Source organism: Somniosus microcephalus, unplaced genomic scaffold (genome assembly GCF_052327205.1).
Source record: "Somniosus microcephalus isolate GS21.2 unplaced genomic scaffold, FLI_Smic_1.0 unresolved_chr7, whole genome shotgun sequence".
Classification (NCBI taxonomy): domain Eukaryota; kingdom Metazoa; phylum Chordata; class Chondrichthyes; order Squaliformes; family Somniosidae; genus Somniosus; species Somniosus microcephalus.
The window spans coordinates 40,842,511-40,859,086 of record NW_028225185.1 but is presented as its reverse complement, the minus strand read 5'-3'; the positions used below and the strand labels follow the sequence as shown (position 1 = coordinate 40,859,086).

At 54.6% G+C, this 16,576-nt stretch overlaps 1 protein-coding gene across 1 annotated transcript in view; it reads right to left on the bottom strand.

Annotated features, from left to right (window-relative positions):
• Window positions 1-16,216, bottom strand: part of LOC147086831 (voltage-dependent L-type calcium channel subunit alpha-1D-like) — a 54,589-nt gene extending 38,373 nt beyond the window's left edge. The window contains exons 1-5 of the mRNA XM_085978331.1: window positions 16,137-16,216; window positions 11,164-11,291; window positions 9,841-9,937; window positions 5,249-5,351; window positions 3,356-3,457 (exon numbers count right to left, since the gene is read on the bottom strand). Coding sequence (XP_085834457.1) covers window positions 3,356-3,457; window positions 5,249-5,351; window positions 9,841-9,937; window positions 11,164-11,264 — 403 coding nt within the window. The 5' untranslated portion in view covers window positions 11,265-11,291; window positions 16,137-16,216. The remainder of the gene's footprint in view (window positions 1-3,355; window positions 3,458-5,248; window positions 5,352-9,840; window positions 9,938-11,163; window positions 11,292-16,136) is intronic.
• Window positions 16,217-16,576: the final 360 nt, after the last annotated feature.

Genomic DNA, 16,576 nt, shown 5'->3' with positions numbered 1-16,576 from the left:
TCTATAAAAGGGGTCCCTGATGGGGAGACTACCTCTATAAAAGGGGTCTCTGATGGGGAGACTACCTCTATAAAAGGGGTCTCTGATGGGGAGACTCCCTCTATAAAAGGGGTCCCTGATGGGGAGACTCCCTCTATAAAAGGGGTCCCTGATGGGGAGACTCCCTCTATAAAAGGGTCCCTGATGGGGAGACTCCCTCTATAAAAGGGGTCTCTGATGGGGAGACTCCCTCTATAAAAGGGGTCCCTGATGGGGAGACTCCCTCTATAAAAGGGGTCTCTGATGGGGAGACTCCCTCTATAAAAGGGGTCCCTGATGGGGAGACTCCCTCTATAAAAGGGGTCTCTGATGGGGAGACTCCCTCTATAAAAGGGGTCCCTGATGGGGAGACTCCCTCTATAAAAGGGGTCTGATGGGGAGACTCCCTCTATAAAAGGGGTCTGATGGGGAGACTCCCTCTATAAAAGGGGTCTCTGATGGGGAGACTCCCTCTATAAAAGGGTCCCTGATGGGGAGACTCCCTCTATAAAAGGGGTTCCTGATGGGGAGACTCCCTCTATAAAAGGGGTCTCTGATGGGGAGACTCCCTCTATAAAAGGGTCCCTGATGGGGAGACTCCCTCTATAAAAGGGTCCCTGATGGGGAGACTCCCTCTATAAAAGGGGTCCCTGATGGGGAGACTCCCTCTATAAAAGGGTCCCTGATGGGGAGACTCCCTCTATAAAAGGGGTTCCTGATGGGGAGACTCCCTCTATAAAAGGGGTTCCTGATGGGGAGACTCCCTCTATAAAAGGGGTTCCTGATGGGGAGACTCCCTCTATAAAAGGGGTCCCTGATGGGGAGACTCCCTCTATAAAAGGGGTCCCTGATGGGGAGACTCCCTCGATAAAAGGGGTCTGATGGGGAGACTCCCTCTATAAAAGGGGTCACTGATGGGGAGACTCCCTCTATAAAAGGGGTCCCTGATGGGGAGACTCCCTCTATAAAAGGGGTCTCTGATGGGGAGACTCCCTCTATAAAAGGGTCCCTGATGGGGAGACTCCCTCTATAAAAGGGGTTCCTGATGGGGAGACTCCCTCTATAAAAGGGGTCTCTGATGGGGAGACTCCCTCTATAAAAGGGTCCCTGATGGGGAGACTCCCTCTATAAAAGGGTCCCTGATGGGGAGACTCCCTCTATAAAAGGGGTTCCTGATGGGGAGACTCCCTCTATAAAAGGGGTTCCTGATGGGGAGACTCCCTCTATAAAAGGGGTTCCTGATGGGGAGACTCCCTCTATAAAAGGGGTCCCTGATGGGGAGACTCCCTCTATAAAAGGGGTCCCTGATGGGGAGACTCCCTCGATAAAAGGGGTCTGATGGGGAGACTCCCTCTATAAAAGGGGTCACTGATGGGGAGACTCCCTCTATAAAAGGGGTCCCTGATGGGGAGACTCCCTCTATAAAAGGGGTCTGATGGGGAGACTCCCTCTATAAAAGGGGTTCCTGATGGGGAGACTCCCTCTATAAAAGGGGTTCCTGATGGGGGGACTCCCTCTATAAAAGGGGTTCCTGATGGGGAGACTCCCTCTATAAAAGGGGTCTGATGGGGAGACTCCCTCTATAAAAGGGGTCCCTGATGGGGAGACTCCCTCTATAAAAGGGGTTCCTGATGGGAAGACTCCCTCTATAAAAGGGGTCCCTGATGGGGAGACTCCCTCTATAAAAGGGGTCTGATGGGGAGACTCCCTCTATAAAAGGGGTCCCTGATGGGGAGACTCCCTCTATAAAAGGGGTTCCTGATGGGGGGACTCCCTCTATAAAAGGGGTCCCTGATGGGGAGACTCCCTCTATAAAAGGGGTCCCTGATGGGGAGACTCCCTCTATAAAAGGGGCCCCTGATGGGGAGACTCTCTCTATAAAAGGGGTCCCTGATGGGGAGACTCCCTCTATAAAAGGGGTCCCTGATGGGGAGACTCTCTCTATAAAAGGGGTCCCTGATGGAGAGACTCCCTCTATAAAAGGGGTCCCTGATGGGGAGACTCCCTCTATAAAAGGGGTCCCTGATGGGGAGACTCTCTCTATAAAAGGGGTCCCTGATGGGGAGACTCCCTCTATAAAAGGGGTTCCTGATGGGGAGACTCCCTCTATAAAAGGGGTCCCTGATGGGGAGACTCCCTCTATAAAAGGGGTCTGATGGGGAGACTCCCTCTATAAAAGGGGTCCCTGATGGGGAGACTCTCTCTATAAAAGGGGTTCCTGATGGGGAGACTCCCTCTATAAAAGGGGTCCCTGATGGGGAGACTCCCTCTATAAAAGGGGTCCCTGATGGGGAGACTCCCTCTATAAAAGGGGTTCCTGATGGGGAGACTCCCTCTATAAAAGGGGTCCCTGATGGGGAGACTCCCTCTATAAAAGGGGTCCCTGATGGGGAGACTCCCTCTATAAAAGGGGTCCCTGATGGGGAGACTCCCTCTATAAAAGGGGTCTCTGATGGGGAGACTCCCTCTATAAAAGGGGTCCCTGATGGGGAGACTCCCTCTATAAAAGGGGTCTGATGGGGAGACTCCCTCTATAAAGGGGTCCCTGATGGGGAGACTCCCTCTATAAAAGGGGTCCCTAATGGGGAGACTCCCTCTATAAAGGGGTCCCTGATGGGGAGACTCCCTCTATAAAAGGGGTCTGATGGGGAGACTCCCTCTATAAAGGGGTCCCTGATGGGGAGACTCCCTCTATAAAAGGGGTCTGATGGGGAGACTCCCTCTATAAAGGGGTCCCTGATGGGGAGACTCCCTCTATAAAAGGGGTCCCTGATGGGGAGACTCCCTCTATAAAAGGGGTCCCTGATGGAGAGACTCCCTCTATAAAGGGGTTCCTGATGGGGAGACTCCCTCTATAAAAGGGGTCTGATGGAGAGACTCCCTCTATAAAAGGGGTCCCTGATGGGGAGACTCCCTCTATAAAAGGGGTTCCTGATGGGGAGACTCCCTCTATAAAAGGGGTTCCTGATGGGGAGACTCCCTCTATAAAAGGGGTCCCTGATGGGGAGACTCCCTCTATAAAAGGGGTCCCTGATGGAGAGACTCCCTCTATAAAAGGGGTCTCTGATGGGGAGACTCCCTCTATAAAAGGGGTCCCTGATGGGGAGACTCCCTCTATAAAAGGGGTCCCTGATGGGGAGACTCCCTCTATAAAAGGGGTCCCTGATGGGGAGACTCCCTCTATAAAAGGGGTCCCTGATGGGGAGACTCCCTCTATAAAAGGGGTCCCTGATGGGGAGACTCCCTCTATAAAAGGGGTCCCTGATGGGGAGACTCCCTCTATAAAAGGGGTCCCTGATGTCGATGGTCTCTCTCCGGCAGTGATTTAGTTGCTGACCTTCACATGGTGGAATAACCTCATCCAGAATCTTGGGCTTGGTCCGTTTCCAGATCTTCTTGATCACGGCCCTGAGCTCCAAATTCGCCTGCTCCAGATTACCTAAACCACACGCAGAAGTATCACTGGAGGTCACAGTAAAGGACGCCAATAACAGATAGATAATTCTCCGCATTCTGCCTGTTCCAAAGACAATCGCTGCATCCTTTTCTTAAACGGAGGAATCTGTCTTCAGTTTCAAAATTGTTCCCCCCGCCCAATCCTCTCCTCGGTATCGCTGACCCACCCAGTGGTCAACCCAGGCCCCACCCACCCTCCGGATCCTTGCCCGCCCGCTCTCCACGTGGGAAACCAGACCCTGTACACCACCAGGCTTCCGGTCCACTTAGACAGTCAGAGGGTCGTGGGTTCGAGCCCCCACTCCAGAGACTAGAGCACCATAATCCAGGCCCGACACTCCCCCGGTGCCAGTGCTGAGGGAGCGCCGCACTGTCGGAGGGGCGGTACTGAGGGAGCGCCGCACTGTTGGAGGGGCGGTACTGAGGGAGCGCCGCACTGTCGGAGGGGCGGTACTGAGGGAGCGCCGCACTGTCGGAGGGGCGGTACTGAGGGAGCGCCGCACTGTCGGAGGGGCGGTACTGAGGGAGCCCCGCACTGTCGGAGGGGCGGTACTGAGGGAGCGCCGTACTGTCGGAGGGCCCCACTCTCGGAGGGGCGGTACTGAGGGAGCGCCGCACTGTCGGAGGGGCGGTACTGAGGGAACGCTGCACTGTCGGAGGGGCAGTACTGAGGGAGCGCCGCACTGTCGGAGGGGCAGTACTGAGGGAGCGCCGCACTGTTGGAGGAGCAGTACTGAGGGAGCACCGCACTGTCGGAGGGGCGGTACTGAGGGAGCGCGGGACTGTCGGAGGGGCGGTAATGAGGGAGCATCGCACTGTCGGAGGGGCAGTACTGAGGGAGCGCGGCACTGTCGGAGGGGCGTTACTGAGGGAGCACCGCACTGTCGGAGGGGTGGTACTGGGGGAGCACCGCACTGTCGGAGGGCCAGTACTGGGGGAGCGCCGCACTGTCAAAGGGCCAGTACTGAGGGAGCGCCGCACTGTCATGGGGAAGTCCCTCATCCCTGGTACCATTCTGGTCAATCTCCTCTGCACCCTCTCCACAGCCTTCACATCCTTCCTGAAGTGCGGTGCCCAGAATTGGACACAATACTCCAGTTGAGGACGAACTGGTGTTTTATAAAGGTTCATCATAACTTCCTTGCTTTTGTACTCTATACCTCTGTTCATGAAGCCCATAAATCTCGGAGGGTTGTAGGGCAGGAGGAGGTTACAGAGATCTTAGAGGGTTTGTAGGGCTGGAGAAGGTTACAGAGATCTCGGAGGGTTGTCGGGCAGGAGGAGGTTATAGAGATCTCGGAGGGCTGTAGGGCTGGAGGAGGTTAGAGATCTCGGAGGGTTTGTAGGGCAGGAGGAGGTTACAGAGATCTCGGAGGGTTGTAGGGGCTGGAGGAGGTTACAGAGATCTCGGAGGGCTGTAGGGCTGGAGGAGGTTAGAGATCTCGGAGGGTTTGTAGAGCAGGAGGAGGTTACAGAGATCTCGGAGGGTTGTAGGGGCTGGAGAAGGTTACAGAGATAGGGAGGGTTGTAGGGGCTGGAGGAAGTTACAGAGATCTCGGAGGGCTCTAGGGCTGGAGGAGGTTACAGAGATCTCGAAGGGTTTGTAGGGCTGGAGGAGGTTAGAGATCTCGGGGGAGTTTATAGGGCTGGAGGGGGTTACAGAGATCTCGGAGGGTTGTAGGGCAGGAGGAGGTTACAGAGATAGGGAGGGTTGTAGGGCAGGAGGAGGTTACAGAGATAGGGAGGGATGTATGAATTCAATGCAACGAACTACCTTCAGTTTTAATCTTCAGCGCGGTCCTGACCAAAGCGAATAGGGTGGCGTTGAACGAGACGGTCCCATCACTGTTCAGCGGCATGTTTATTGCCACCAGCCTCTACGGCACAAAAAAAACCCCGCACGTCAAGTTAAAGGGACCTCCTCAGTGAACAGAAGTGTTGGGCACCTCATTCCCCACTCCCAACGATCCGTTAGCCCGTCACAACGCCGCGATAAACCGCACTGCGTTGCCCAGGCATGCTGTGTGCTTTTTTTGTACTGCTCCTCCGTCGACAACCTTTGACCCGCGGGCACAGGCAACCTTCTGTGCCGTATCATTCTATGGTTCCAAGGCCCGAGTGCATGTTTTTTTTTTATTATTCGTTTTAAGGCCCGGCATTTATTGCCCATCCCTAATTGCCCTCGAGAAAGTGGTGGTGAGCCGCCTTCTTGAATCGCTGCAGTCACAGCAGTTTGTTACAACTGAGTGATTCGCTCGGCCATTTCTGAGGCGCAGTTCAAAGTCAACCACATTGCTGTGACTCTGGAGTCACATATCGGCCAGACCAGGTAAGGGCGGTAGATTTCCTTCCCTGAAGGACATCAGTGAACCAGATGGGTTTTTACGAGAATCCGATAGTTTCATGGTTACCATTACTGATGCTAGCTTTTTATTCCAGATTTATTTAATTAACTGAATAATCCGTGGCGGGATTTGAAGTCGCACCTCTGGATCATCAGGTCCAGGATTACTAGCCCAGTGACATTACCACGACGCTACCATTCCCATTTCTGATTGACACACTGGGGGCTTATCTCAGTGTATATCTCACCTGCAAAAGGGGGCGGAACTTATGTTATCGTTCTATAAAGCTCTGGTCAGTTCCCCATCTGGGGTAACCGGGTTCAGTTCTGGGGCCCCGCACCTCGGGAAGGATATCTCGGCCTCGGAGGTGGGGGGGCAGCATAGATTCACCAGAACGATACCCGGGGGGGCTAAAAGGGTTAAATTCCGAGATCAGGTTGCACAGACTGGGCTTGTGTTCCCTCCAGTGTCGAAGATTAAGGGGTGATCTGATCGAGGTGTTTGAGATGATTAAAGGATTCGATCAGGTCGATCGAGAGAGAAACTATTTCCTCTGGTGGGGGGGGAGTCCAGAACAAGGGGGGCAGAACCTTCAAATTAGAGCCAGGCCGTTCAGGGGTGATGTCAGGAAGCACTTCTTCACACAAAGGCTGGTGGAAATCTGGAACTCTCCCCCCCAAAAAGAAACCCCGCCAGGGTCAGCGAGGCGAGCAGTGGGTCTGCGGGGGGTCGGAGGGGGTGCAAAAGGACATAGACAGGCTAAGTGAGTGGGCAAAAATTTGGCAGATGGAATATAATGTTGGAAAGTGTGAGGTTATACACTTTGGCAGAACAAATCAAAGAGCAAGTTATTATCTAAATGGAGAGAAACTGCAAAGTGCTACAGTACAAATCTGGGGGTCCTGGTGCATGAAACACAGAAGGTTAGTATGCAGGTACAGCAGGTGATCAGGAAGGCCAATGGAATCTTGGCTTTTATTGCAAGGGGGATGGAGTATAAAAGCAGGGAAGTCTTGCTGCAGTTATACAGGGTATTGGTGAGGCCACACCTGGAATACAGCGTGCAGTTTTGGTTTCCATATTTAAGAAAAGATATACTTGCTCTCGAGGCAGTTCAGAGAAGGTTCACTCGGTTGATTCCGGAGATGAGGGGGTTGACGTATGAGGAAAGGTTGAGTAGGGTGGGACTCTACTCATTGGAGTTCAGAAGAATGAGGGGCGATCTTATCGAAACATATAAGATTATGAGGGGGCTTGATCGGGTGGATGCGGTGAGGGTGAGACTAGAACTAGGGGGCATAATCTTAGAATAAGGGGCTGCCCTTTCAAAACTGAGATGAGGAGAAACTTCTTCACTCCGAGGGTAGTAAATCTATGGAATTTGCTGCCTCAGAGAGCTGTGGAAGCTGCGACATTAAATAAATTTAAAACGGAGATAGACAGTTTCCTAGCAGATAAGGGAATTAGGGGTTACGGGGAGCGGGCAGGGAAGTGGACATGAGTCTAGGTTCGGATCAGCCATGATCCTATTGAATGGCGGAGCAGGCCCGAGGGGCCGTATGGCCTACTCCTGCTCCTACTTCTTATGTTCTTATCTACCCTGTCAATCCCCCCTCAGAATCTGATATGTTTCAATGAGATCGCCTCTCATTCTTCTAGACTCCAGAGAGTATCGGCCCATTCTACACAATCTCTCATCATAGGACAGCCCTCTCATCCCAGGAATCAATCTGGTGAACCTTCGTTGCACCGCCTCCAAGGCAAGTATATCCTTCCTTAGAAAAGGAGACCAAAACTGTGCACAGTACTCCAGGTGTGGTCTCGCCAAGGCCCTGTACAATTAGAGTCATAGAGTTTTACAGCACGGATAGAGGCCCTTCGGCCCATCGTGTCCGCGCCGGCCATCAAGCCCTGTCTAATCTAATCCCATATTCCAGCATTTGGTCCGTAGCCTTGTATGCTATGGCATTTCAAGTGCTCATCCAAATGCTTCTTAAATGTTGTGAGGGTTCCTGCCTCCACAACCCTTTCAGGCAGTGAGTTCCAGATTCCAACCACCCTCTGGGTGAAAAAGTTCTTTCTCAAATCCCCTCTAAACCTCCCGCCCTTTACCTTGAATCTATGCCCCCTAGTTATTGACCCTTCTACTAAGGGAAAAAGCTCCTCAGCATCCATCCTATCTATGCCCCTCATAATTTTGTACACCTCAATCATGTCCCCCCTCAGCCTCCTCTGCTCCAAGGAAAACAAACCCAATCTGCCCAGTCTCTCTTCATAGCTGAAGCGCTACAGCCCTGGTAACATCCTGGTGAATCTCCTCTGCACCCTCTCCAAAGCGTTCACATCCTTCCTGTAGTGTGGCGACCAGAACTGCACACAGTATTCCAGCTGTGGCCTAACCAGTGTTTTATACAGCTCCATCATAACCTCCTTGCTCTTATATTCAATGCCTCGGCTAATGAAGGCAAGTATCCCATATGCCTTTTTTACCACCTTATCCACCTGTTCCGCCGCCTTCAGGGATCTGTGTACTTGCACACCCAGATCCCTCTGACCCTCCGTCTTGCCTAGGGTCTTTCCATTCATTGTGTATTGTAGCAAGACTTCCTCACTCTTATACTCCAACCCCCTCGCAATAAAAGCTGTCGAGGCTTGGGGGTCAATTGGAGCTTTCAAGGCTGAGACTGATAGATTTTTGTTGGGTAAGGGGATTAAGGGTTACAGAACTAAGGCGGGTAGATGCGAGTTAAGATACAGATCGACCGTGATCTGATTGAATGGCGGAACAGGCCCGAGGGGCTGAATGGCCTCCTCCTGTTCCTCTGTTGTGCCTCCTGTTCGACGCCAGAGGTCGAACGTGGGGCTTTCAGGGTGTGGGCGGGCCTGAAACTCACCGGAGCAAGTTTGCTCAGCCATCAAGGCGCTTCCCCCCTGCCTTCTGGCTGGTGTTCAGGTGGAGTTGGCCAAGGAGAACAGGAGTAGAGAAAAATGGGGAGGGAGGGGGAAGAAAGACTGTACCATAACGGCACAACCCACCTCGCCCCCAAAAACATCAACATTTTCCCCCGCCCCACCACCATGAAGGTGCCAGTTGTGACTTGCCCCTCCTCTCCTGGGGGCATCGAGTCTTCTGGGGATACAGTTCCACGAACGCCGGCCCACCCTCCGGTACCCCACTCCAAGGGGACACTCCTCGCGGGTGAGCCCGCACGGTGACGTCCAGCGAGCTGTTTGGCTGTGGGAGGCATCGTGCTGGAGCCTGATCTTGTCCTCGACCAGCACATTTGGTTACGAAACACACACTCACACACACCCACATACGCTTTCCAGGGACGAGGGGCAGGAACCCTGGCTGGATTTTCTCCCTCCTAAATAAAGAGGCCAACTGTCAGCAGGAATCAACTATCTCGGCACAGACCGGGGTGGGGGGGTGGTGGAGCGGGAGGGTGAAGGGGCGGGAGGATAGAACCATGGACCTTGCGCGTCTTCGAATCGTTCCACTCACTGAACTGAAGGTTTACCCGCTGAGCGACGAGAGAGAGATTGTCGCAGTTTCCGGGGCCGCTGGGCAGTTTGTGCTGAACAGTAACAGTATTAGGGATCGCCCCTCAACCCCACCCGCAACCCCTCCCCCTCCCGCAACCCCGCCCCCTCCCTCAACCCCTCCCCCTCGCTCCTTCAACCCCTCCCCCTCCCGCAACCCCTCCCCCTCAACCCCTCCCCCCCTCTCAACCCCTCCCCCTCCCGCAACCCCTCCCTACCTCAACCCCTCCCCCTCCCTCCACACCTCCCCCCTACCTCCCCCCTCCCTCCCTCAACCCCTCCCCCCTCCCTCAACCCCTCCCCCTCCCTCCCTCAACCCCTCCCCCTCGCCCCTCCCTCAACCCCTCCCCCTCGCTCCTCCCTCCCCTCTCTCTCTCCCTCTCTCTCCCTTCCCTCTCTCTCTCTTCCCTCTCTCTCTCTCCCCTCTCTCTCTCCCCTCTCTCTCCTCCCTCCCCTCTCCTCCCTCCCTCCCATTTACCTTGCAGGCCACTCTGTGCGGGCACAGTTTCCCAAAGCCTAACGGTGGCTGGATTCTGCGAAGCAGGGTCACCACATCCAGATGCTTGATTCGACCCCTGCCATGTGAGAGATCAGACAACACGTTAACAAATGAGAGACCTGGGGGTGTGTATACACCAATTATTGAAGGTGGCAGGACAAGCTGATTATCGTTAAAAAGGCGTACAGGATCCAGAACTTTATAAACAGATCATGGAGTACAAAAGCAAGGAAGTTATGCTAAACCTTTGTAAAACGCTAGTTAGACCCCAGCTGGAGTATTGGGTCCAATTCTGGGCACCGCACTTTAGGAAGGACGTCAAGGCCTTGCTGAGGGTGCAGAGGAGATTGACCAGAATGGTACCGGGGATGAGGGACTTCAGTGATGTGGAGAGACTGGAGAAGCTGGGATTGTTCTCCTTAGAGCAGAGAAGGTTAAGGGGAGATTGACCAGAATGGTACCGGGGATGAGGGACTTCAGTGATGTGGAGAGTCTGGAGAAGCTGGGATTGTTCTCCTTAGAGCAGAGAAGGTTAAGGGGAGATTGACCAGAATGGTACCAGAGATGAGGGACTTCAGCGATGTGGAGAGACTGGAGAAGCTGGGGTTGTTCTCCTTAGAGCAGAGAGGGTTAAGGGGAGATTGACCAGAATGGTACCAGAGATGAGGGACTTCAGTGATGTGGAGAGACTGGAGAAGCTGGGATTGTTCTCCTTAGAGCAGAGAAGGTTAAGGGGAGATTGACCAGAATGGTACCAGGGATGAGGGACTTCAGTGACGTGGAGAGACTGGAGAAGCTGGGGTTGTTCTCCTTAGAGCAGAGAAGGTTAAGGGGAGATTGACCAGAATGGTACCAGAGATGAGGGACTTCAGCGATGTGGAGAGACTGGAGAAGCTGGGGTTGTTCTCCTTAGAGCAGAGAGGGTTAAGGGGAGATTGACCAGAATGGTACCAGAGATGAGGGACTTCAGTGATGTGGAGAGACTGGAGAAGCTGGGGTTGTTCTCCTTAGAGCAGAGAAGGTTAAGGGGAGATTTAATAGAGGCGTTCAAAATCAGAAGGCTTTTGATGGAGTAAATAAGGAGAAACTGTTTCCAGTGGCAGGAGGGTCGGTAACCAGAGGACACAGATTGAAGATAATCGGTAAAAGAACCAGAGGGGAGATGAGGAGAATTTTATTTACACAGCAATTGAACGTCATTGGCCAATTAGTGCTCTGGGATGTCTTGAGGACGAGACAGGCGCCGTACGAATGCGGGTTCCCCCCTTTTCCGCCCCACCCGGTACGATCGCGGGATCTTACTTTGCCTCCGGGTCATATTCCGACCAGATCCTCTTGAACTCGTCCAGGTGATGCGGGCCGAGGATGGACCAATCGCGCGTCAGGTAATCGAAGTTGTCCATGATGACGGCCACGAATAAGTTAATGATCTGCAGGGTGTGGCGGGTGGGGGAAGCGGAAAAAACAACCGCAGTGTGAATCAAGGAGTGCTGTCCTATGAGGAGAGATTGAGTAGACTGGGCCGATACTCTCTGGAGTTTAGAAGAATGAGAGGTGATCTCATTGAAACATGTAAGATTCTGAGGGGGATTGACAGGGGAGATGCTGAGAGGCTGTTTCCCCCCTGGCTGGAGAGTCTAGAACCAGGGGTCACAGTCTCAGGATAAGGGGTCGGCCATTTAAGACTAAGAAGGCAGATTATTATCTGAATGGCAATAGATTGGGAGAAGGGGAAGTGCAACGAGACCTGGGTGTCCTTGTGCACCAGTCGCTGAAGGTAAGCATCCAGGTGCAGCAGGCGGTTAAGAAGGCAAATGGTATGTTGGCTTTCGTAGCGAGAGGGTTCGAGTACAGGAACAAGGATGTCTTGCTGCAGTTGTACAGGGCCTTGGTGAGACCACACCTTGAGTATTGTGTGCAGTTTTGGTCGCCTTATCTGAGGAAGGATGTTCTTGCCATGGAGGGAGTGCAGCGAAGATTCACCAGGCTGATACCTGGGATGGCAGGAATGACGTATGAGGAGAGATTGGGTCGATTGGGCTTGTACTCGCTGGAGTTTAGAAGAATGAGAGGGGATCTCATTGAAACGTATAAAATTCTAACAGGACTGGACAGACTAGATGCAGGAAGGATGTTCCCGATGGCGGGGGAGTCCAGAACCCCTTGGAATGAGTGACCATAACATGGTTGAATTCCATATTCAATTAGAGGGTGAGAAGGTTGGATCTCAAACAAGCGTGCTAAGCTTGAATAAAGGAGACTATGAAGGTATGAGAGTGGAATTGAGTAGAGTGGATTGGGAAAATAGATTAAAGGGTAAGACGATACATGATCAGTGGTGTACATTTAAGGAGTTATTTTACAACTTCCAAAAAATATATATTCCACTGAGAAGAAAAGGGTGTAAAAGAAAAGACAGCCATCCATGGCTAAGTAAAAAAATTAAGGATAGTATTCGACTAAAAACAAGGGCATATAAGGTAGCCAAATCTAGTGGGAGGATAGAGGATTGGGAAAACTTTAAAAGACAGCAAAAAATAACAAAAAGATTGATTGAGAAAGGGAAGATAGATTATGAAAGTAAATTGGCAAAAAATATAAAAACAGATAGTAAGAGTTTTTATCTATATATATAAATAAATCGGTCTGTCATTCTGTCATTGCGTGTGCATCTGGCGGGCTATGCGCTCGAAAGTTACAGGGCATACCTACGCGCGTGTTACCTCCAAAGAAAGCTTACGCTTCCGAGACGGTTTTAAGCGTATTTACGTTTCGGCCGGGCTAAAATCGCGCCCGCGGTATCCCAAAAACCTTGAACATTCCGCTCATTAGCATCTCATTATCCGCTCATTAGCGACAGAGTGACCTCGAGGTCGACCAATCGTACGGCGGCTTGCTGCCGCGTGCGGCTGGGCCAATTGGTGCGTGTGTGGGCGGGCCTTATCGTTCTGAACCGAGGTGAGTCGCCGCCATCTTGATTCCAAACTTTTCCTTTCTTTTTCCCGCTTTCTGCGTCTTTAAAAAAAACGTTGCTTTTAAAACACATATTGTTTTTTAAAAAAATGATTTAGAAACGAATTAACTTATCTAATCTCATTAATCTTCCTACCTTTCCCCGTTTTTCCAGGTAGGCCTCGAAGCCTCGGCTTCTCCTCCGCACCCACGCCCGAGCTAGGCACCTCCCCGGCCCCACTCGAAGGCTGGAGGGGCGGGCCTCAGCCCAGCGCCGCTACCTTACAAAAGGGTGCGCGCGCAGCAGGAGCTGAGATGCGGCGTCTCTCTCTGGCTCGGCTGGGGGGCGGGGCTTGCTGAGCGTCAAGGGTTACCCTGGCAACCGGGCCCGCCGGCCGTCTCGCACAGCCGCAATCGGCGGTCTTCACCTCGGGGGGGGGGGGGGGGCGCGACCCTCGGGGGGGGGGGGGGCGCGACCCTCGGGGGGGGGGCCCCCACCCTCCCCCCCGCCTTCCCTCCCCCCCTCCCCTCCCCCCGCCTTCCCTCCCCCCTCCCCTACCCCCCGCCTTCCCTTCCCTCCCCCCGCCTTCCCTCCCCCCTCCCCTCCCCCCCTTCCTCCCTCCCCCCCTCCCTCCCTTCCCCCCTCCCTCCCTCCCCCCTCCTTCCCCCACCCCCCCCGCCTTCCCTCCCCCCCTCCCCTCCGCCTTCCCTCCCCCCCTCCCCCCCGCCTTCCCTCCCCCCTCCCCCCTCCCTCCCTCCCCCCTCCTTCCCCCCACCCCCCCGCCTTCCCTCCCCCCCTCCCCCGCCTTCCCTCCCCCCTCCCGCCCCCCGCCTTCCCTCCCCCTCCCCTCCCCCCCGCCTTCCGTCCCCCCCTCCCCCCCCTCCCCTCCGCCTTCCCTCCCCCCCTCCCCCCGCCTTCCCTCCCCCCTCCCCGCCCCCCGCCTTCCCTCCCCCTCCCCTCCCCCCGCCTTCCCTCCCCCCTCCCCCCCGCCCCCGCCTTCCCTCCCCCTTCCCCCCCTCCCTCCTCCCCCCTCCCTCCTCCCCCCCTCCCCCCTCCTTCCCCCCGCCCTTCCCCCTCTCTCCCCCCTCCCTTTCCCCCCTCCCTTCCCCCCCCTCCCTTTCCCCCCGCCCTCCATTCCCCCCCCGCCCTCCCTTCCCCCCCGCCCTCTCTTCCCCCCACCCGCGCTCTCTCTCTTCCCCCCAGTCTCTCTCTCTCTTCCCCCCAGTCTCTCTCTCTCTTCCCCCCAGTCGCTCTCTCTCTACCCCCCCAGTCGCTCTCTCTCTCTCTCTTCCAACAACAACATGCCCTCGAAAAAGCCTCGGCACCGCCGGGCACTTCAGCTAGTGTATATATATAAATCGGTCGATCTGTCTATCTGTCTGTCATTCTGTCTATCTGTCTGTCATTCTGTCTATCTGTCATCGCGTGTGCATCTGTCAGGCTATGCGCTTGAAAGTTACAGGGCGTACCTACGCGCGCGTTACCTCCAAAGAAAGCTTACGCTTCCGAGACGGTTTTAAGCGTATTTACGTTTCGGCGGGCTAAAATCGCGCCCGCGGTATCCCAAAAACCTTAAACATTCCACTCATTAGCATCTCATTATCCGCTCATTAGCAACAGAGTGACCTCGAGCTCGACCAATCGTACGCCGGGTTGCTGGCGTGTGTGGCCGGGCCTTATCGTTCTGAACCGAGGTGAGTAGCAGGTGAGTAGCCGCCATCTTGCTTCCATTCTTTTTCCTGCTTTCTGCGTCTTTCTTTTCAAATATACATTTCCAGCAAAATAAAATTCAATTTATTAAATTCTTTAAAAATAAATCACTCATTTGTAAATATTTTATCTAACCTGAACATACTTTTTCCTACCTTTGCCCGTTTTTTTCTTAGACCTCAAAGCCTGCGCCTTTCTTGCCCAGCCAGGCCCGAGCTAGGTGATTGCGGTTCTGCTAAGCTCCTCAACACCCCCCCCCACCCCGCCGTGTCACGTTACCCAGGGCAACGGTGTCAGCCACGAGGGTCAGGGTGCGCGCGCAGCAGGAGCAGGTGAGACGCGACGTCTCTGTTCCGCGCTCGGCGGGGGCGGGGCGGGGCTTGGCCGCCGGCCGTCTCTCAGAGCCGCAATCGGGCTCGGCCGGGGGGGTGGCGGGGCTCGGCCGCCGGCTGTCTCTCAGAGCCGCAATCGGGGCTCGGCCGGGGGGGGGGGTGTGCGGGGCTCGGAGAGCGAGGCTCTCGGCCGGGGGGGGCGGGGCTCGGAGAGCAGGGCTCCCGGCCGGGGGGGGCGGGGGCTCGGAGAGCAGGGCTCTCGGCCCTGGGCCCCCCCCGCCCCCTTCCCCCCCTCCCTTTCCCCCCCGCCCCTTCCCCCCCCCGCCCATCCCCCCTCCCTTCCCCCCACCCCTACCCCCCCGCCCATCCCCCCTCCCTTTCCCCCCTCCCTTTACCCCCCTCCCTTCCCTTCCCCTCCTGCCCCTCCCTTCCCCCCCGCCCTCCCTTCCCCCCACCCGCTCTCTCTCTCTACCCCCCAGTCGCTCTCTCTCTTCCCCCCCCGTCACGCTCTCTCTCTCTCTTCCCCCCCAGTCGCGCGCTCTCTCTCTCTCTTCCCCCCCAGTCGCGCGCTCTCTCTCTCTTCTCCCCTCCCCCCCCAAGCCCCCAGTCGCTCTCTCTCTCTCTCTTCCAACAACAACATGCCCTCGAAAAAGCCTCGGCACCGCCGGGCACTTCAGCTAGTATATATATAAACGGATCGTTCTGTCTATCTGTCTGTCATTCTGTCCTTTTGTCCTTCTGTCTGTCTGTGTCACGTGTGCGTCTGTCGGGGCTATGCGCTCGAAAGTTACAGGGCATACCTACGCGTGCGTTAAGTCAAAAGAAAGCTTACCTTTCCAAAACGGTCTTAAGCGTATTTACGTTTCGGCCGGGCTAAAATCGCGCCCGCGGTATCCGAAAAAACCTTCAACATTCCGCTCATTAGCATCTCATTATCCGCTCATTAGCGACAGAGTGACCTCGAGGTCGACCAATCGTACGGCGGCTTGCTGCCGCGTGCGGCCGGGCCCTCCTACGGTCGAGTGACGGGACGATTGACCAAATCCTACGCTTTGGTGACCTGACGGTCGACCAATCGGTGCGTGTGTGGGCGGGCCTTATCGTTCTGAACCGAGGTGAGTAGCCGCCATCTTGCTTTCCATTCTTTTTCCTGCTTTCTGCGTCTTTCTTTTCAAATATACATTTCCACCAAAAAAAAAAGTTGCTTTTAAAACACAAATTGTTTTTAAAAAAGTTAATTAATTTGTAAATCTTTTCTCTAACCTCTATAATTCTCCTACCTTTCACCGTTTTTCCAGGCCCGGGGCCTAGGCTTCTCCAACTGCCAGCAGTGCAACTCTAGACCCAGGCTCCCGGCCTAGACAGACAAACACTGGCAGAGGGCAGAGGGTGTGCTGCCTCAGCTCCACTCCCAGGGTCAGTAGGTGGGGAGGCTTCATAAGCAACTGGGATAGGTTGCAAGCCCCAAATAATAGTCTGAAGATCCTGTGTTTGCAGCTGAGGAAATTTCTTCTGCAGACAGCCCCCGGTTAACGGCAGCCATGTTTGTCAAGGAGGGCAAAAAGTTTCAGTGCGACGCCATTTTGATTCAGTGTGTAACAGAGTGCATGTGCGGCCATCTTAGTACAGGAACAGAGAGTGGGTGGGGCTTCTGTGCTCCAAATCTGTGTCTGTGACAGACAATCGACTGTGTAGCTGTGCAAGGTCTGTCGCTATAGCA